Source organism: Arctopsyche grandis, chromosome 13, assembly GCF_051622035.1.
Source record: "Arctopsyche grandis isolate Sample6627 chromosome 13, ASM5162203v2, whole genome shotgun sequence".
Lineage (NCBI taxonomy): Eukaryota > Metazoa > Arthropoda > Insecta > Trichoptera > Hydropsychidae > Arctopsyche > Arctopsyche grandis.
The window spans coordinates 22,137,825-22,161,173 of record NC_135367.1 but is presented as its reverse complement, the minus strand read 5'-3'; the positions used below and the strand labels follow the sequence as shown (position 1 = coordinate 22,161,173).

At 35.6% G+C, this 23,349-nt stretch overlaps 1 protein-coding gene across 1 annotated transcript in view; it reads left to right on the top strand.

The window, feature by feature from the left end:
- The window catches only part of hth (Meis homeobox homothorax), a 473,716-nt gene that overhangs the window by 170,781 nt on the left and 279,586 nt on the right, over window positions 1–23,349 (top strand). The window contains exons 8-9 of the mRNA XM_077443725.1: window positions 9,704–9,746; window positions 22,447–22,451. Coding sequence (XP_077299851.1) covers window positions 9,704–9,746; window positions 22,447–22,451 — 48 coding nt within the window. The remainder of the gene's footprint in view (window positions 1–9,703; window positions 9,747–22,446; window positions 22,452–23,349) is intronic.

Sequence of the window (23,349 nt, the reverse complement as noted above, 5' to 3'; positions counted from 1 at the left end):
TGATGTCTTCAATGTTTTTATTTCGAGCTAGTGATCTTCTCGTTGATATGTGATGTGTTCTTGTTGGATTTTATGGCTGGAATAAAGATTAATTTAATAGTTTCGTGCAGTAAATGCAAATTTTTGAATTAATTCGTGTTCCGATTGGTCGAATATACGCAAGTTAGCAAGTTGAATTAACATATTTGAATGATAATGTTATTTATTATTGAAATAGTATCATATTATTAACTTTACTTGTAAAATTTAACGATGTTGGTAAAATGATATGCAGAAATCACTTTAAAGTATCGATTCCATTTATCTCGATTTGAATCTTTATTGATGCTTATGTCATAAAACTTGATACACTTTTTATGGAAAAATCTGAAAATAATATTCATTATAGGAACGAAAATTCAGTAGTGAATATATTTTCCGATTTATTCATTTGAAAGGACTTGGAAGATTTTCTAGTCTTTTTGGTTGGATAGCTTCATTACGTGTGGAAACTACATACACATAGATAGATCACTTGATTAAAGTTTACGTCAAATATACAATCATTGTCGATCAAACTTAAACCTCCACTTATTTATAAGTACAGATGTGAAGTCTATTAGTAAAATCATAAACTGGAACATCGTTGAAGATGTTAGATACGACGTCAAAAATTGATATTGATTTGCGGGGCCGGCTTGCGACTCAGTTTAAACAGCCGAGTTTCCAATTATTTTCCCCAGCGTTTGGAAAACCGCGAAAGGGTTTTTCCATCCGACACAAACACACACACAAATATCAGCCGGGGCGGCGGAGCATAAAAGGAGCGTCGAGTGGAAAACTTCTTAACAAGCAACCGGAGATGGGAGCCAACTCTGGCGAGAATAAAAATAAGAGTGGAGGTAGTATCCCCGTACTACCTAGCCGAGCTGGCGGGAGAGCGAAAACAACGAAGCGACCGAAGATTTATCGCCCCTGGTCGTCCGCAAACGGGAAACACTACACCGTGACGTCACCGGATAGGCCTCTCAGAGGCCGCCCAGCCGCCCACCCTCGCTAAGAACTCGAGCCTGGCCGCCTACCCACCTAGTACACTCGGTACGTCTCTGCATCGTACCGGACCAATCAATCCAGAGCGATTTTCGATGGGGTTGAAATCTGACTTATATAACAGATAGGCGTTTAATTTAAATGCCAATTAGTTATTTATATGCTGCACTTAATTTTCTGTAAGTTTCATCTCATTCGATGCACATTTAGGTGCTATAATTCCGAGCCTTGGGTATGATGAAGAGTAAATTTTAAATGGTGATTATACTATGTACATATTCATATTAAGCATAGGTACCTGTCGATTGAGAGTAGTTTTGTTAGTATGTGATCCAATTAAATTGAAATTCTTTCTTTGTACATACGTATGTATACATATCTTATAATTTATTATTTCTAAGTTTCATATAATTCTATTCGCTATGTATGTATGTAAATATGTTTATAAATAAAGTATGTACATACATACATACATATTAATCGAAAGCCATTTTTGATTGGATTCCAAAGTGACTTGGATTGATGTTAGGCGATCCATTTAAATTGCAATCTATATTTTATGTGTCGTTTTTGATTACGTCTTAATTTCATACAAATCTGTTATGTGTGTATTTATTATGTGTTATTTACTGTCAATCAGTCGAACATTTTTCAATAGGATTCAGTAGGTGAATTATTTTATCGTATAATATGTATATGTACGTACATACATATGTATTGATTTTACTTTGAACTATAGTTGTCGGTCCATTCTAATCGATGCTAGATAGAAAATTTCATGTATTAGATTGTTTCGCGACACGTACATAGCGATAATATGTGTTTGGAAGGGGGTGGTGGGCGGCTTTTCCTACGCCCACCCTCTGGCGAAGAAAAGCGAACGGATCCCTACTTTTTTTAATCGAAAGAGCGCTCTCCGTTCGGGGCAGCCATCCAAAATGAAATTGAAAAAAAAAACGAAAAAGCGAGCGCCGAGCGGAGTATTAGTGGAGATAGAGGTGGCGTGGAGGAAGCGAGATACCGGCAGTCTCCAGTCGTGATAAATCACCTTCGGGAAATTAAAAGCAGAGGCAAAAACAATGCGTCGCGACGCCAAATGAAGCGGGGCGCAACCACCGATAGGGTGCAGGGACGTATCTAGGGCTGATTATTTTTTATTTAATTAAATTCAGAAGGGTAGTACGCACGCCTTCGAGTGAATTTTGTCGACGTGCCAGCGCGCGCTATCAAACCCTATTTTTTTTCAATATACATTAATGAAATTTCAACTGAATATCTATTTAACACAGTCAAGTGATAGTAAGGTATATTCGTTATGTAATGTAAGTTATTTAAATTTAAGCATTTGAAAAATGTTGAAAAAATCTGAAATTACACTTTCACACATTTCGGCCACACTTTTACATAGCCTTCAAATTATTGTTCTTTTATAAATTTTTTTTCGGATTTTTAAGTTTAAATATTGACTTCACCTCGCGGTCTTCCTTCCCTTCTTCCCCTCAGATCGTTCGTTTTCCCCATCCCGGGTTTTCGCCGTAGCGAAACAGTGGCGCGCAGGATCTGATACAAGGACGCGACGCCCGAAGTAAATTAGGTGCCAGTTTTTAATTTATTTTTACGTTATCTGCAGGCGTGTCACCCTTCTCACCTCTTTTCGCCTTCCCACACCCTAAAATGCCGAAAGCGCGGGTCGAAAGTTCCAAGTCTTCCTTCAGGGGAGAGGTGAGTCGGGGTCTCGCGGGGATGAAAAATCGCATCAATCAGGATAGGAAAAGCGGAAAGACTAAATGAAAATTCGGCGAGTGCGAAACACGCTTTCAACGCAATATTGCAATTTTCTATACATTTATGTGTACGCAATTTAATTTTAAACTTATAGTATTGAACGTAATAGTTCACAATAATTCGGTTATACATATAACAACAACAGCACTCGTCGCTTTTGATATTTGCAACGCTATTAACGAATTAAAAATTACAACAATAAATTCAAAGATTGTGACAATTTAATGGTTGCATTAATAAGCAATTTTGTTAATATTTTGTAAATTAAAATAATTATGAATTTAGCGTATATTTTCAGCGTGCGCTTAAAGCTCTGAACTTTTAGTGTCATTTACGTCGATAAATAGCATGAAAACGTTTCATTTTAATAAATGAAGTATGTTTCTTGATTCTCATAGATGAATTTCATTCATATACATTCACACTATGATGTAAAATTATGACTTTTGTGTTACAAGATTCAACGGTTGTGCGCGTCTTTATTCATTGTGTGTGGGAATTCACATTTTCGATGCATTGCGTTCACTTACCTTTTAATTTTTAAATGAACCTTTTTATGCATTATAAATTCGTGTGTTCCTCTTCGGTATAATTAATTAATTACTGTATCCGGAATTAACCGCGTGTGTGCTTTTTCGTTCGCGATTATGTTGTCTTCGCGCCTCGTATGTATAAATTAGGCAAACTCCCCTCACACTAGATAAGCATCGCTCATTAAATCATTCATCGAATTTTTTGTGTTTTGTCGTCATTATTTCAAGTTAAAAACTAGAAAATTACAATATTAATTGAATCAATCATTGTTTTGAGAATCCGTGGAGCGAATCAGCCGCCGATCGCTATCGGAGTTTTGCGATTCTTTTCATACACATCCTGTTCGCATTTCTCACATTTTTTTTTATATATCCGACGATATTTTATGTACCGACTGAATATACGAAGATAAGATGTGTATTAATAAAATGAATATTAACATTAATTAGGAGATCATTAAATATTGAGCGGTATAGATGGGTATATTATATTAGAGTTGCGCTTTGCGAATGCACAACAACAAACTCAATTATTTCCACAGTTCATAAATTTTCGCGCTTCTGATGCGGAATGTTTGCGTTCGTTTAATGAGAAAGACATTATAAATATATTACTATATGAGCTAGTTGTATAATATTATATAATACATTGTATCTATGCAGTATGCCAAGTTTATAGCCATGGTTCGCTTGACCCAAGTCGGAGTCTGTCTCCCTCGATTTTGATATGAAACCGACTGTAATAAATTTCGTGGAGCAATTTTTAAATGGGAAATTTATTTAGGATGATAATTTATCAACCGAATCGTAATGAGGAACGTTTATAATAATTAAGTTATTAAATGGAATCGAACCGTTTCAAAATGGAAAATATTGTTGAAGGGATTGAGATTTGATACGTTTGATTTATATTTTTAATGGAATAAAAGACACTAGATTTACTAAAATTACTATGAAGTGTTCAAAATTTAATGAACAAAAATCGGTATTATATGTTTTCATGATGAAAATAGTGTTGATTTAAAAACTGCATACATTAAATGACATATGTATGTATATGTACACACATAAAATCATTGTATATTATATGTGGATATATGTATGTACATATGTTACTTAAAATACACACTACACATAAATTACGCTTTTAAGTTTGAAATAAAATTGTCATAATATTTATATTAAAATAATAATCATATTTACTTACTGTTATTTAATTTATTTTAAAAAGAGTTGTGGTTTCAGTTTTATAGAAATCAAATAGTTTTTTAATTAAATATCATTTTTGGAATTAATTTTTTTATTTCAAATGAGAAGATAAAGAGGCAATTATTAGGTCAGAAGTTTTTCGGGTAAAATAGTTAGTAGGAATTGTTTGAAATTTAAATTTTTAAGAATTGGTTCCGAACGGGTTTCATTGAAACGGTTCTAATAACGTTATGAATTTTTAACTACATTCACAATGAAATGTGAAAAAAGGGCTTTTATCCGGCGATTTGAGCCATTCTTTACGTATGAATAGATTTTTTACGATTTTGGCTCAGCGCAATTTCACCGGACGTATACGTGTTAATCGCTGTTTTACACGTTCGCCATTGGTTGTTTCCTTACGCGTAAAAAAAGCCTCAAGTGCGGCATAAAATCCCGACTTAACGCATTTTTTTTACGACAAGGAATGAAAGTAATATACTTTTTAATTGCGGTCGTATTCCAGGCGCCCTATATATATATGTAACCATATTACATAACATATGCAGGGTAACTATTTCTGTTTCATAAATCAAACGAATCGCTTCTTATATCTATGGTCGATTATCACGACTAAAGTTTCAGGACCGAGTCCTCGTAATTTCTCGTCAATTAAAAATCAACATTCACATTCGAAGCACGTTTGCGCATCGGTTATGTTATGAGAATATTTAGAAGAATGAACACTTAACCTTTTTTATGTATTCACCTGGGTAATTATTATATTTTATAGTTGTAAATAATGCCTCCCCAGCATACTTACGACTGTATTATGATTGCATTTTTCTATTCACTTGCATGTAATATAATGTTATAATGAAAACGATACGATAAATCGCAAATGCACACTCGAGTTTTTCATCGGATCATCAATTAACAGCGCAGCGCGCACACTTTCAGGGGCGCCGAACGCATTTGGTTTTATTTTTTTACACTAATTCGATATTCTTTTTTGATACTTTTTACGATGTGTGTAACTCAACACGGTTATGGTCGTCTTAGCTATTTTTGGTGTTAAAAAGAAAAGTTTTTTAGTTGTCGTAACAATCAACTGAAGTTTGAGTGCAACTTGTCTGTATGTACATTTGTATGTTCCTTGCAACGGCGGTGGTTCTCATCGCCATCATCATCATCTTTCACAGTGTTGATTAGTTATCTTTTACGAGCATAGTCATTGACTTACGCGAGTATAATAAAATAAAATAACAGTCATCGCGTTTTTATAGTGTGCGTGCGCAGTAAAAAGGCTAGCCCTGACATGCCCCACTGACGCGTAAACGCGTGCACAAATAAAATATGTTATTTTAAATGAAATATAAAAAAAAAACAGGAAAAAAATGGACGTGCAATGCTCTCTGCAACATTTTGTAATCTTTGATGATCATCACGCCTTTTCGCTGCCGCCTTTAAAAGCATTGTTCTTCAGGTGTCATTATCGGGTCTTAAATCAGATGTGGAATCCAATTTTTTTCGCGTCATGTTTTATATATGTATGTGTGTATGTATGTTATGATATTTTCGCATTCGTTATTTTTATTAAATGTTTCTATCTTAATCTCGTATCTCGCTTTGTTAATGTGAAGCGAGCGCATTAAGCGTCGGGTGCGTGCATTGAATGGTAAATGAAATAAGGAAAGTAGGCTTTTATAGGCTCGGTCGGTGTGTGCGAAAATGCTGTCGACGTTCCCATGAATGCATCTTGTGTCGAACTATGTGACTAGGAAAAACGTTAAAAGGTTTCTTATCGCTGATGTGAGGCGTTCTGCGAACTCGCGTCGATATTCTGCGAACGCCCGGTCGTTTTCCTAGAACGCTCTTTCTATAATTTATAATAAATACGCGTTGTACTTTTTTTATAAAGATTTTACACGTAAAAGTGAGCCAAGTGTGTTGTGATTGATTAAATATTTTTTTCGGATTTTAAACCGTACTACCGTATTGTAAAAAAAATAAAGCATTTACACTTCATACATAATTAATAGGATTTTTTTAATCAATTTTGGCTGCATGCATATTTTATGTGATTTCTTTGCTTTATTAATTTTTTTTTGTTTCAACAATACCTTTACAGACTGTACATTTGTCATACTTGTAATTTGAAAAAAAAATCTGTAAGTATTCGAGATATGAGCCGTTATATATGAAATTGGAAAAACTCCACTTTTCTTCAAGATTAAAGAATTAAAAGAAGTGATAACAATTTATGAATGATATCAAACAGAAATAGAGTTTTTGGAACTGAAAATCGGAGTTCCGCCACTTTCATATTTTAACATTACTAGTAGATTTGTCTATGGAAAAAAATCAGTGTTGTGTGCTGTTCAAAATCTACTGTGCAACATCGATAGCTGCTGTGCGAAATCTACTGTACAAAATCGATAGCTTTCAATTTGGAATACTCTTTCATGGGTATATAATTTAGGCTTCCAAACAAAAGCAATTCCGTTTTTAGTTACTTTTTTCTTTCTTTCTAATTTTCACTCGCCAGAGAAATTCGGCAAGTTATTCGTGAAATTTGAATCAATAACTTTACTCACACTAAGCGCTACATACAAAATGGCAACAGGTGTCAAATTTTTCACTTGAACGTGTCACAAGGAATTAGCTAAATACTTATGTAGGTATGTATCTATGTATTGGAACTATCAGTTTACACTTTTATTGCATTTTTTAAATCTATTAGTCACATCGTTTATAATATTTCGCCAAACATCACTTTAAATCTTGAACCAGACGATTTTCGACGGTTAATTGACAGGCGGCGCACGTGGTCAGTTACTCGATCGATTAAATTTTCCGGCCTGATGTAAACAAGCGGACGCTCACGGAACGTACTAAAATCAATTTTCACGGGTCAAACTACACTCGAATGCAAACACCAAACGACATCGTTCCATCGACGGGACACAAAACCGCCGTTTAACGTACTGCGACCGACTAGAGCGAAATACAATGGCGTGGCATAATTACTCCACGACAATAATTGAATACGCAAAGCCTACGATCGTGGCGCCCCTTGTCTCGAAAATCCGGAAATGGGCAATGTGCGATCCGTCAGAGGAGCGCGACCTTGTCTGGCGTAACTTACGCAAGTTACGCCGAGCTAATGCAGTTTTTTCTGCGTGCAAAAATCGGTCGCCGGAACGAGGATACGACGCGTGACTTATAACATAATCAGCGGCGGTACGGCTCGAAGGTGTATTATTATTTAAATTGTTATTAATTCTATTGAAGGAAGGGGAGTCGCGCAATAATCTAGGTTTTTTTATTAAGTGGTCTATCCTGTAATCGTGTAACGGTGTTTACATAATTGTGTGTAAAAATGGGTCACGGTCATCGGTACATATGTAATTACATATATCGGTCGTTGTATTTACATATATATGAATGATTTTGACTTTAAAAATTGTAATTCATATGAGCACATTCTGCATTTTTCATTTTCATATTGATGAGAATCATCGGTGCTAAATTTGAGTTTTATTTTATCAGATTTATATTGGATATATTATTTTTTTATAATTTCTGTAGTCAAACTGAAGATATTAAATTTATTTACGTACATATGTACATATATTTTTAAATTTATATTTTCCACGATTTCATTACGGGTGGTTTAGGATTTAGGTTTCCAATTTGTTTAGAACCGTTTCAGCAATGAAATCAGATAAATTGGCAAACTGTGATAGGAAGCGATCGATCTGGAGTCAGATATATCCAAGGTCTGGCTAGCAACACCGGAATTGAACATATTACCCCTTAGTTGATACACTATACGCTAACCACTAAGCTACATTTGGGAAAGATGAGTATTTATACATTCATACATATGTAGGAACTTCAAGTGAATTTACAAAATTTTATGTATTTTTTTAAATTATTTTTTATAAAAATAAATCAATTTGTCGATTCCTTCAATCAATTTTCTTATATTCAAGCCTATTTTATGTCAGCATTTATTATTTTTATGTTAACTTGCTTCAAAAATCTCAAGAACCGACCCCTTTTCACATTTTTTTAAAATTTCGTGAGATTCTCCATCGAAGATATCGAATCGAGCGACGATATGACGGATGCTTAGTACGATCGACTTCCGGTTTCAGCTGAAAATATGACGACCCCACGTGGCGGTTTTCTTCCGTACCTAAGCAGAGTCAGGCACCACTTGGCACCAATTGCCAGAACTCACCCCCTATACTGTCATCGGCGGGTGGTTAAAAATCCACCACCCCCCCCCCTCACCAGTCCCCGATAATACCTAATAATAACAGAAAAAAAATCACTAGCCGGTTGAAAATACATATCCCACATTGAGAGCCGGTTTAATTAACTCCTCCGACCGGTAATGATGCGACGCGTAATTAAATGTGGGTAACCCTATATTGCCCATTGTGCTTTGTCCGCGTGTATGTATTTTACATATTGGAAGACAACGGTTTTGTTTTCTTTTAGTACTGTATCCCTCTAGTCGTTTCTTGTCTCCCTCCGTAACCGCGGTCATCTGGCGGTGTATATCAATGGCGTTGTGAATTAATTAAAAAAAAACGAGCGAAGAGGCTTTGTGTGTGTATTATGTGCGATTGTTGTTCGGAACGCGGTTCATTAACGGCGGCAAGAACAACGGAACAATGCTTCGTTTAGTGTGTATTTAGTTGGACGTGCCTTCTTGAAATTGATTCGCTTCGTATAGTGTGTGTTGATCATTGTGGCTTGACGTGTTACTTGACAGTTGGGCGCGTGTAGGAATGAATGATTTTGCTCGTTTGATTTTGAGGTAGACAAGTCTTATTGTATATATTGAATTCGTTTTGATGGAATTCGATTCGTAATAATATAAAGTTTATATGAAATGATAGTGAAAAAAGGAACTTTTATCACTTTTTGAGTTGTGAAGGGGCGGTAAAAAGCCACGTTTGTATATATATATATGTAGCTGTCATCCCCTCGAACTGACACAAGATTACGATATATGTATGTAATTGTTAGTGGCTTTGTCAATTCCTTTAGCTTCATGTCGATTACATTAGCTTACTTCAATGCTAGCTATGCCGTATGTCGGTTTATATAATATCAAAACGATTTAAAAAGTGGAAGTGGTTTGTAATCAGATCACAAATTTTTGACGCACAGGAATTTCATGGAACTAACAGAGTGAAGGTAATAAAAAATAATGAAGAATTCGACGATGATATGCACGAAATATGCAATTTTTTTTGCAAAACATAGATTTTAGAAAATATAACAGTAGATATAGTTTAGTTTCAAATTGTACGTTTTATGAAGAGCTAATACAAAGTTTGTAAGAATAAACAATATAAAGAATTCTTTAAATTAAAAAAAACAGGCTGTTTGGTGAATTGCGTGTAGTATCCTAAAAAAATGGTAACACTAGTGGCAGCAGTGGGATTCAACCATTTTGACATTATTCTTCAAATAAAAAAATAAAAAAATTCATAAAAAGTATTCATCAAATCAAAACAATTACATCAACAAAATTCTCAATCGAAACTAAAATGTACATATATGACTTCTTAACCCTTTCTCTACCGTTCGTTTTAATATTAAAATAATTTTATTTAAAAGTAGCTCAGTTTAGATTTGATCCACTCTCATCCCTAATGCGAAAATCCATCTCTACACGCAAATCCATGCGCATTGCGAACATGCACGAGTACCTTTACCCGAATGTGTGTGTGTGTGGGTTTGTAACCGCAGAGACAATGGCCGCTCGTCCAATACAACAATGGCGCGGCCGCGGGGCGCGCTTTAATTAGCGCCGTTCTAATAAGAACCGCGTCGACTTTTAACCGCACAACTCGAGGCCCCCTTGGCCCCCACACAAACACACACACGTGAGCTTTAACTGCTAACCCGCCCACCGCCGTTATTGTTATTGCGGACGCCTAATCTCCTCACCTTTTACAATTGCGGCGACCCTGCACTCCCTGATTAAAAACCGCTCCTTTTCTATGCCCCCCCCCCCTCTAGATCCTTTGATATTAACTTTATGTCTTCTAGATTCTGTGTAAATTTGTTTGGATGTGCGATTTTGGAATTGTCCTTGGGAAGTTTTGAGATTTGAAGGTCGAAATGTATTTAATCGTAGTGTAACATTTGCTTTATATTTGTAATCTACAGATACTTTCAGTGCAAGAAACAAATAAACTGACAAATGCTGTTTTACAAAGTTCCATTTATCACCAATGTCTTGTACATTTGCTTTTTGAATATCATTGGAATTAACAATAGTTTCGGTGTTGTACATTTTTCGCATAACTTTGGCGCAATAGTGCGGACTGGCTGTACGTCACCAGGACGTTTTATTGTCATTTTTACAAAGTACATAGTATTGCTATGTGAAAATAATAAAACCAAAATCTGTCGCGTCGTAGTAAAAAAAAGTGCTGCAGGTTAAAAATATTTGTGTGTCATTTATTGAAAATGTTGCACTTATAAAGACTGTAGAAGTTTATTATTATGATTTTGTAGATATTTATTACTTCTAAGTAAAAAATAGTGATGTTTAAATAAAAATGTTTCTTTAATATCCGCAATCCGATAAAAAGGGATAATTTGTCTTGTCTAACAAATATGATTTAGATATTTTTCATATAAAAAAAAATAATTTACAAATTTGTTCAAAAATCGGTTTATCGAATATTTGAGTACTTACATCAAATATTGCTAATCAGTTGAATTTCGGCCTTCCTACCTGGATTCCTCCCGGTCTCCCGTCAGCCCTGTCCGCCCCCGGTTCGAATATTCCGTGAGAGCGCATCGGATTCCATATAACGAAATTTCCGATTCGTCTCGCGTACCATACATTTTATTGCCGCGAATGCCTGCTCAAAACTATTCAGGCACCCGGTCTAGGTGGGGGGTTTCGGACGTGGAAGGGTGGTAAAGTGGGAGGAAACAGGCCCTCCCACCACCCCCTTTTCCACCCGTTCGCGTCTATGGCAACATTGTGTCATACCAGCGTACGTATACATGTACATACACTCCGGGTTGTCTCTCTCCACGTTGAGGCATTTCAATATTAAAATACCAAAGGAACAACCCCCAACCCCATGTACTAGTACCCGGAATAAGTAGACGTCGACCCTTAACTTCTGACTTATAAGACGTCGACTCATTTCAAAATTGTGTAAATAATTGCAGAGGTGATTTTTTTCCTCATCGTTTCGTGACAATTTTACGTATCTGTCCGTAGACGCTTCGAAGCTTTTGTTAGGGTTGTAGGGGTTAAGTTAAACTTTCGAGGAACAAATGAGACAAACGGACAGATTCACGATCCGGTTGCGTTTGGCGTAATTAAATTCGAGCTAACGAATAAATTCAATTTGTGCTTTCAATTTATACAAAAAGCTCATTTGCGGCTTTGTGAATGAACGTTGTCTTCGACCACAACGTACTTCAAGGTATACTATGTATGTATGTATGTATGTACGTAGTCGTAAAGGATTGATTAGTTTAAACGTTTAATATTCAATCAATTAATTTAATGGATGCATTATATGATTCAACAGTTTGTTGTTGATGATTTTAGATAAGTTTGTAGTTACATAACAGTAAAATCTATTAAATTTTTCAATGAAAATAAAATGAATGGGAACTGAACGCATCATCAATTTTGACACGTCTCTATTTTTGATATATGTACATACATATACATATATAAAATAACTATACGAATTCCTTCAAATGATTTTACACGGTTTCATATTGATATCGATAAAATATAATTGAATACGTTTTTATTATATGTATTTACTTTATACTTTTAATGCAATGCCAGGTTTGAACTGCATGAATATGTATTTTTATTTTAATTCTTAGATATACAATTTTTCGGTATTGAAACAGATCCTTCTGAATAATTTCAGACTAATTTGCACTGGAGATAAAGTAAATTTTCAAATAAAAATTTCCATATTTCTGCCGTGCAAGAGTGCATATTTTTCCCTGCCGAAATTGCAAATCGGCAATAAGGCACGTACCGTCAATGCAATCCTGCCGGTTTATTCTGGAATTTTAAGTTGGCATACGGTTCAGCTGAAAGGCACATAAAATGTTTACAGTGATGGGCGGTAAAAGGGAACAGTGTGTCGGTTCGGGGAGGCTTTTTTTATGTGCCCGTTTTATGGGCGAATAAACGCGGCACTGATGCCCTGACACGGTGCCCTCAGGAGTAATTGCAGATAATGCCAGCCCTGGCCGTGGCCCTCCTACCGCCCTGCGTGCATTGAGGGATGTTCCCACCCACCCAAGTACGAAGAAATGAAAAAAAGCAACCAAATTGGGGTACAAAAAACTTGGCCGCTACGGAATCGCAAGGGCGTGTTCTTCGACTTTTTAACACAGTGCTGTCCGGAGATGGGGCAATTTTGTTCGCGTTACACTGCTTTTTTGCGAGCCATGGGCTTACTTAAACTGTTGCACTTTTGGTTAGGTTAGATGTTGTCAACATTTTTTTAACTGAAAGTAAAATAACTGTTCTTTGACAGCAATCATATCTGATGACAATAAAACTTTTAGTTAACAGCATATTAATCACAATTTGAAAAGTGTTATTGATATTTATTTTATAGTAGAGAAAATAGCGAGTTTTTGTAGTTAGGTATGTATGTATAAATGTGCAATTTACTGTTACATTGTTCAGCATAAAAGAAAATTCTTATATAAAATCGAGTTTAAGGATATATTTTCACATGTACAACCATTTCACTGTCTTTTAAAAGGTGCTATGAAATATGTATTGCATTGTGTTTTAAAATACATTTTTAAAAAAGTCGCCAGCTGTAAGTCAACTGTAAGAAGACTTCATCGATGAATTAAAACTTACTGAATAAGTAAAAGATCATTATAATATGAAATACAAAAAAAATAGTTTTATGCTGACATTTTAACGACGCACTCTTCTTCTCGTCGTAGATAACATTTACGACTTTTCACCGACTATAATATGATATTCAAGCTGAACTATCAACCCAGCTTTACAATAATAATAATTGTGAATATATTAATTTTTACGATTCGACAGTGTCATTTAAATTGTACAACTTTACAACTCGGCGACATCGTAAATAAATAGCTTAATCGAAATCCGATATAGCTACGAATTCCGAGCGTCGTAAAGGGTCGTAGAATCGGTGTGTCGCGAAAAAGGTTGACGCTCGCTGGCCGTCAGCTCACTCCGACTATAAATAGTGGTTTACTATCTTTTTATGCGATACTTTCGGCGTAAAAATAAAATAAAAAGCCCCCCCACACTAAATGATAACGCGCTGTAATACGTGTGTACGACCCCGGGACGGCACCGTAAAAACGAAAGGAAACACTAAAAACGCACCGCGATATCCCGGGAAAATGATACACGTCTACCAGAGCCGTGTCCCGGGATTATCCCGATTAATTCCCGTCGATGAAAGTGAAATAATATGGACGGAGGGGCGGCAGATGCGTTTTTACGTTCGAAGATTTCGAAATGTCACTTTGAACGCTTTTTAACGGTGGCCATCAAATTGGGGTATCTGTAGTGTGTTTTTAGTAGGAATTGATACTTTTTAGTGGTAATTTAGTACTACATAGTACACGTTTCGAATTCGTATCAGGTCTTTATATGGTTGCAGAGTCAACCTTTTTATGGTCGACTTTTACGTTTCTAATATGTTGTACGATTTAATGAACTTCTATATAAAATCGGTCGCACTACAATTTATGTATGTAATTAATCGATTTATTTATTTATAATAATTTTGTAATAATATACATACATACATATATACACATTGAAACCTATTAATTATACATACAGAAACAAAAAAAATTACAAACAAATGTTTGGTTTTATGAACAAAAATAAGAACGTATTTGTGAAATTGACGTTAGATAAAAAATTCCTTCACTTTTTAGCTTTGAGTCTATAAAATTATTTGGAAATGTTTCAATGTTTTGAATTTTAATACTACGATATATGAAAGTATATTCGTTCTGAAATTATCTATAGATATAAGCTGTAATTGAAAATATTTTATTAATTATAATGTCAGCCGAAATTTTAAAAATAAGAGCATATTCATTGCATTTTTTATGGATGGTATATTAGTATATTCATAAAAAGGGTGGTCCTAAGCCTCGTGAGTATACATTGGTCAGTTTCAATTTCATAATATGCGGCTTCACCCCTTCTCCTACACGATATGTGCATATGTATAGGCAAACAGCATAGCTTTCCTATACGCATCTACGAATATGCAAAGTTGTAAATTAAAAGAAAAATCCAGGGAGGGTTCGTCCACACGTCGACCGAATATTCCTTGCGGCCAAGTTACACCGTATTATAAAATCGTTATCGTCCGTTATCAGGCAGGGTCGTTATCGTCTGAAAACACCTTGTCACACGGCATAATAATCCCGGCACGGCGACCGACTCATGCCCGGGTAAATATTTGAGTTGTGTCGTCGCTGTCAACTCGACAGCTACTGTAACTACTGTTCGCCGAACACCCATACACCCGAAATAATGTATATTAATGTATGTATGTATATGCGTATATATGGACGTATACGTTGAACGAGATAAGCCACAGCATCCCGGAGATAACGCGTCTGTGGACACAACGCAAATTTGTCCAGCTCTTCGCTTCGTGTCTGTCTGCTCTCGACGATAGCTTTTAAATTCTGTGTAACCGACAAAGTTGGCGGGATTCAATTGCTCGTGGAGTTAGCTGTTCGTGGGTATAGACGTCGTTGCAAAACCTGCTTAGATTTTATATACATACTTATGCCGTTTTTAATCTGAAGCATAAATATGTACTACTCATGTTTGGTGGATTGATTCGGGGTATGATATTTGGCAACGCCACTCAAGTCGAAGTAACAATGCCAAGTCTTATTTGAAATATCATATCATGGGATTCTCAGCTGTTCTATAATAAGTTTTGTCAAATCTTAGTTTGTTTTTGGTGCAGTTATCTATTCTTCATTTCACAGAAGAGGTCTAACAGTTCAACTTTGAAAGATTTTATATACATTTAATGCTTTCTCATCATTTTTAGAATTCTCATTTTTGCTACACATACAAAATTATATTATAGGACTATTTGAGGTTTATTCTTCTGTATTCTAAGGATTGATCATGGAAGTAGAATGCATAGAATGGTCATTGTTTTTTGGTTAACATTTTTGGAGGCTGAGAGCGATTCTATGCATTCTACTTCTATGGGATTGGTAGATTAACGGAGCGGAGACTATTCAACCTTCACTAAGTTTGACCCATTTAAATCGAATATGACAATGATTTTTATTGCTTTCTTCTTGTATATGAGATATGTGTAAAAAAAAAGTATATTTTTGTCTTTTAAAATTCACAAATTATTCCTGACTCCTGTTTGAGTTCCGGATCCAGATTCCTGTTTCAGTTCCGTATCCAGATTACTGTTTCAGTTCAAAATATATTGAGAAGAATGCTAGATTTGCGAGTCACCATTTAAGTTGTAGACACGCAGAGTCGTACGGTACGGCATGTCTAAGTGGACTCCAGCTGTGAGTGGGCGTGTCTTATATAATTGTTAATTCGTACGATCTTATTATTGGGACAAGAGAAGACTATCTAAAAAAAACACGTGTCGCGAATCACTGAAAAAAGTATGGAACTTTGCAAGAGAAACCATTCGTGATATAATGATTAGGTTAGCTGAGATAAAAAAGAGAGTGGAGAGATTGAAATGCGTCTAGAAAAAATGAACGAAAGGTGAACAAAAGACGTGCTTGAAAGTGAGATGAATTTGATAAAGTGTAAGGAGCATGTGTGGGCTTAGATGAATCAGCAGAATGAAATGGTCTTCGTCCAGCAGTGGATGATATCGGCGATGATCTCAAATTCCAGTTCATGAGATATATTCAAAAACCTCCAAAAGAAAGCACACACGTTCAGGTGATCACAGAGAGAGAGAGAGAGAGAGAGAGCGAGCACAACAAACCCTCTCAGATCTCCCTCTCCCAGCCACGAACCGACTATATAACATCTCGAAGCGGCGGTAAAAAAAAGGTTGAGCACCCCACGCGATCGCTGAAGATGATCACCAGATCGTAAGTCGCTCGTAGTATAGAGAAGAAGTACCTTGCGGAGATTTTACGAGTGGCCGTAAAAAGGCCATTCGCATAGTGTGTAAAGACGTCTCATCGCGCCACCATACTCACGTAACCCCTTGCACACCACCTATTCGTATCCGCTTTTTTTTCACTATTTTTATTATTTTTATACAGTCGTCCTCTCGCCTAATAATACTATCGTAATAATATTCACTCGAGAGACATATCGTTTTATCGCCGGACCGTAAACTCGGGCAATTTATTGAGCGATCGCTCGCTCGCGTACCCGGACGTTTTATGTCCCATATCTCTATCTACGTGTACATATGTCCTCGGTTTGTATTTACTACATCCAAGGAAAAATCCTCTGGAAAATTTCGGTAGGTTCGGTTCCTACGGTGGACGTGTGTACTCGGTCTAGTTGTGTGTGAGGTCGGATGGGTGTCGTAAAACTCCATATTGATACGACGTCGTTTCGTTTGATTTACACCGTGTAGGCAGGGCCGTAACTAGCCGGAAGGCGTTGGGGTCTCGTGTCCCCGACGTTGATTTTAAATTACCTGAGATGATCTTAGTGCAATTTATGAATTGCACACCTCTGCAGTCTCAAATTATTATCAACGTGTGTGTCTCATCAGTAAAGAGCGGACCCAGAGCGCGCTGTTCATTGTTCACATGTTGTAAATGCATTGTTAAAGGTTTGCCGAACCTTTTTTACAAAGCATTTACAATAATGGAACAATAGACGGCGCGCTTCCGGTCCTACATCTAGTCATCAGTGTTTAATCTGCCTTAGTTTAATTGTGACTGGTCTATGAACTGCTAATTGTGCCAGATAACTGAGATTTTTTTATATAGTAATTGCTATACACATGTTTTTGAAGGAATCGCCTTTTTGAATTATAGTATTTTCACTAGTTTCATTATTTATTTAACTATGCTCGTACGTAAGTGTATTTATGATGACATCATTTCTGCATCATAGATCAATGGTTAGCATGTAATGCTTTCAATTTTGTGCTCACGGGTTCTCTCCCTGCCATGTGCTGCTGGTCAGACTTTGGATGTGACTCCAATTATCTGATTTCATTGAAACAGTTCCAAAAAATTGGTATTTGTGCCCTATATCGCCCGCGAATAATACGAGCTATTCAGCATCTCGAATTTTACTAGTTTTTATAAATGCTGCTAATTTGTACATAGATATCTCTGTGGATACTAATCGTTGTTTGTATTTGCCTTGTATAATACTCTGTACCAGTGGTGTAGTCGGGCCAGGTCGCCCCCCTGGTACTTATTTTTGAGCCAGGTCCCCACCCTGGTACTTTGCGATAAAAATTGTTTTTCAAGTACAATTAAAAAATATTTTTGCTTATACATATTTCATATAAAATTTTGTATACCAAATATTGTGGGCAGACTCTTGTTTTAACATTTGGTGACTACAACCGTATCCTCACTCAAATGCTCATTTGAGTACAGAAAATATTTTAAAAACAGCCCAACAACAACCCTTATAAAAATTATAGACACTTTCTCAAAATTCTCAGAACTGCGTATTATATTATATTGCAAAAAATAATAAGCCTTATTCAGACCACTTTAATTGACTTTTCAAGTTAATTAGTATTTGATTTTTTATAAATATTTGTACTACCAATATTAGGATACATATTTTTTAAGTAACGAAATAAGAGGGGGGGGGGGGTCGTAAAAATTAAACACCGACCTGGTACTTTTTTATTTAGCACTACATCACTGCTCTGTACAATGTTTGATCATAGAATATATATATATACATATATATATATATATATATATATATATATATATATATATATATATATATATATATATATATATATATATATATATATATACATGTATATATATATATATATATATATATATATATATATATATATATATATATATACATATAAATAATTAATAATTATGAAGCTTCTATAGAATTAATAATAATTCTTAATCTGTATAGCATACTCGTCGTATTGGAGTAATCTCTGTTAAGACGAGTGTGCATGATCCATTGAATAAAAAAATAAATAAAAAAAGTTCACCTGTATATGAGATACAGGTGAAAAAGTTCACCTGTATATGTATATGAAAAAAGTTCACCTGTATACAGCAGAAGAAGACGCTGTATAGAAATACACCTACTTGCGTGTTTTAATTTCGTAAATTTTAATTGGTGCTGTATTATTGCTATGTATGTATGTAAGCAAAACGATTATACTACGACTGTTGTTGATAAACAATTAAAATAAAATTTTCAGTTAAATTCATGACCATTATAGTACATGTATGTATTTATATAATATCATTAGAATGAACAGAGTAAGTCTGAAAATGAGTTTCGAGCGACATAACCTCTCCTTCACGTGTCAAAACGTGTACGTTTCAAATTTGCACGACGCTCACGTCAACATACCTGAGCTTAGAGCCTCGCCCGTTCCCGACACGGCTCCCCGGGGTCCCGAAGGACTCGAATTTACGGCTATTTTTGGAGATTGGTATTCGCAAAGCAGAATCGGTGGTGGCGTTTTGCGGGTCTCCGAGACTCATAACGGATTCTCGGGGGGTGACTCCCCGGGGAATATTTCGCGAGGGGCGCTCACGTGGACCGATTTGCATGTGTGTGTGTGTGTGTGTGCCATGTACCACAGGTGGTGCAGGGCCGCAGCGGGTGGTTTGAGAATGTGGAGGACCGGGACTCCCCCGGTGTCAATATTTAAAGCGTTCTTTCGGTCGGACGTGTCATGTCAACGTCAAACTCCGCCCGAATAATAACGGAATGCACGCCCCTGGAGCCCGCTCTCGGCCTATCTTACTATCGCGGCTGTGTATTACGTGGCTGTGCACAGTGGCGGTGCTTGCGATTTTATTTTTTCCGAATTGAATGGGTTGATTTTTGGATTTTCGGCAATGCCTCGAAAGTATAATTTAAATAGTATATTTGATATTTGGTGATATGTATATTAAGCGTTCCATTTTTGAAAGCCCACCCCCACTCCCTGAAAAAGTGCGGAAGAAATGCTGTCAGTACAGAATCCTAGCATGCGCATCTTCTTGTGGTGTGGGGGTGGGCCTTTATTTAGATTTTTAGATGCTTTTTATTGTTCATAAATTATGTTCCCAATGCATCTTAGGTATGTTTGAATACATATGTAGCTACTGATTCAGTGAACATTGTCTATTTTATACACATTATTTTTGTTGTTAGTATTGATAGTGTTGTCTAATTTTAATTTTAGCGTATATATATACGATAATAGGAAAAAAGCTCAAAAATGTCTACAGTTTTTATAAATATATTATATTCAACGAAATTTTTTAAGTAAGATTTTATATACGGACGGTAAAATAAAATGCTTTAATTGTCATGAAAATTTGCACTCCGCTTCCCCTCTCCCCTTAAGAATTATGTAACACACTTAATCCACATATATTTTACCACAAGAAAAGCTTTAACTATTTAAAATTTGTTTTTGCGTAGGCTGAATATTTTTATGATTTTTTGTTTGTTTTATATATGTATGTATGTTTGTACATATATGAATATTTTAATTGTAATTTTTATATAATGAAATTGGTCAACAAAAATGACGTATCCATGTGTAAAATCAGCAGTATTTTAGCTTTATTTAACAAAAAAGCTCCACCCATGCGTTTTTTGAATACGTGAATAATACAGTAGTCCAGGTTTCGAGGGACTCGGAATTGCCGTCACCTTTTCCCCGCAAATATTATTTTTTTCCCTTTTTGCGGACGGAATATTTGAGCATCGTCGACATGAGCGTGTCCATATTGTAAATTCAAAAAGAAAAATACAAAAAATAAAAATTATTTTTGTACCTACGGTTTCTATGTACATACATAGTTACCTATTTATGTATGTATGTATGTGCATTTTAAAAAAATCTTCAATTTTCAAATTGACATCTCGTTAAAACGAAACATTTTTCCACAGGCAGACTCATCCCTATTCTGGGATGCGGTGCATACCTTGCATTTGTGCATATGTATGCGCTCTCGGTCGTTTCGTTACTTCCAGTCTGTGCGCTCTGTCCGCCAAATGAAAAATAGATTGACACGTTCTCCTAATACTGCGAATGGAGATCTCCCTTTTTCTCTCACTCTCTATCCATTTTGCAAACTTCACGTCCACCCCTTCCCGCCTTCGTTCGACTGGTCGCCCAAATTCAAATGTCTGGAAAAATTGTATTCCCTTTCCAGCGGGGAAAAGTGGATGGGGATGGGAAAAGTGGAGAAAAACCGAGACGCTTTGACGGGTAGCGCTACTAGGTGCACCGAATCAAAATCGTCTGTGATCAGTCAGACAATAAAAGCTTTTGTGTGCGAGGTTTCTCTCTTTTATTTTTAGGGTATTTTTTCCATTTGAAAAGGCACATGTTTTATCATCGGAATACAATGAAACCCCTTCATGTCATCCCGGTTTTTATTGTTATATTGTAAGATTTTAATTAATACAAACTGCGAAATTTTGATTGGTTGAGCTCAAGTATATGAGATGAAGCAATTATTCTAATACAAAATAACAATTTTAACTAACTGAATAACTGTATAAATATATAATTTTCCAGCTTAGAGGAAATTTTGAGTTTATAAACACATTTTATTGTTTAAGAATGTAAAATAATATAATTGAAGATTATAATGAATACTGAAATCATCTTATAAAATGTGACATTTATGTATTGTCATACTAAAACACATCAGCGATATATAAATTCACTGTGCAAGGTAAAATATTTACACATACACGTGTTGATATAATTTTATAAGAATAAATTATGACCATATTGCAGAAACAATGAAATTTACTTGAAAAACTTATTCCATTCAAGTTTTCATACCAACTTTTTACCTTCCTCTATCGTGAAGTTTCTAGGGAAATACTCTCAATTCTATGTATGTATGAATGTACCTTCTAGAAGGGGCACAACTTACATAAAGTTGTGCATTGGACGTATTCCGGAATAATCAAAAGTGTTTCTGGTAATATATATGGACATAATATGTTATATCAATCCATTGAAGGAGTTGAATTCAACTTTGAATCGTATCAAGGCTAGAGCTATGAATCTTTCATAATCATATATTGAATATGCAACTGATTTGAAATTTTCTTATCTTAAGTTGCATATTGGACGTGGAACTGTATTTATGTACACTTTTCCTTTATTTTTCCAGGTGAATTCGAATACTTACATCCACCCATAGATATTTCCTCCACAATACATCGCGTGACGTTTCTCCAGAGCCGTGCCGACCCCCTTGTTCCATTCAATATACGGGGACATCCATCATTCGTTCCCCACTAATAGAACCATCTTACCTATTATTGCTCTTTTCTGTTTCGATTCAACCCAGGCACACCACACTCCCTGAACGCTCCCTTTAATTATCCGCTAATTCTCAAACTTCGACAAACTTTCTTTACTTTTAAAACTACCTTGGTAATACATATTCTCTACCATATGTTTGTACGTATTTTCATCATTGAGAATGCTATTTTTATTTATTTTATTTAAGATTTGTTGAATACATTTGAGAGGCTTTTGCACGGTTAGTGTGAGAGTTTGGCAAGTGAGCGCGGATCGCCATTATTGCGGCCCTTTGTTGCTTTCGGATGTTGCCGCCCTCATTTATATATAGGTGTATGTGAAAGGGAGAGGTGTTTCCAATTATTATTGCTTATTGGACGCATAAGGGATGGTGTGGAGCCCTTGACGAATGGTTCCCTAATTAGATCATTGTTTCTTGAACGCTTCGTTCGCACGAAAGCTCTCGTCCATTTACCGCAATCTTACAAATCTGTGTATTTATTTATTTTATCATCACTTTTCCCGTATGAGAATTGCTATGTATAAAATAGAAGATGAGCACTAAATATTTGCAAAATAATAACTATCAAAAGTTAATATTGGTAGAATTAAATTTCACTTTGTATGAGGTAGGTAAGCTTTAATATTAAACGGAATAGTGTTACCCAATTCGATACAGTTGAATGGTATTTTAGCATACTGAATGATCATACACGTAAAAACTACCGAACTTTACGAGTCAATAAAGCACCCGAAAGCGCGAAATAATCATTTGTGGTTAGTAGAGAAATAATAAAAAATCGAAAAAAATATCTCTTTTTACATCGCCGCGGATAAAATAATCAAACCATTCGTTCGTTGGGATGATGCGATGGTATATTGCATATGCACACACAGAATCTGCTTGAGAAGCGCCGCTCAATTGTTTACAGAATGGTTTCAAAGGAAGATACCGCTCGCTTCTTCTATGCTAAACACATTCGAATGAATATTTTCTTGTGTGCTTTTAATTGCTCTTTAAAACTGACCTCATAATATCGGGTGTTCGCGGTGCGCCACTGTATTTTACGCTCGAATCGCAACGAAAGTGTGCTCTATTACACCATTTTAATGAAGTGAAAGACTTTTACCACACTACAATATGATTAAAAAGAATGCTTAAATATAAATCAAGTTAGATGTTTCATTGTACCATACGACAACCTACTTAATTCAAATTATAAAAATAATAGCTTAACTTTTTTTATAAATGTACAAATGTATGAATGATCTAATCAAATTTTATATAC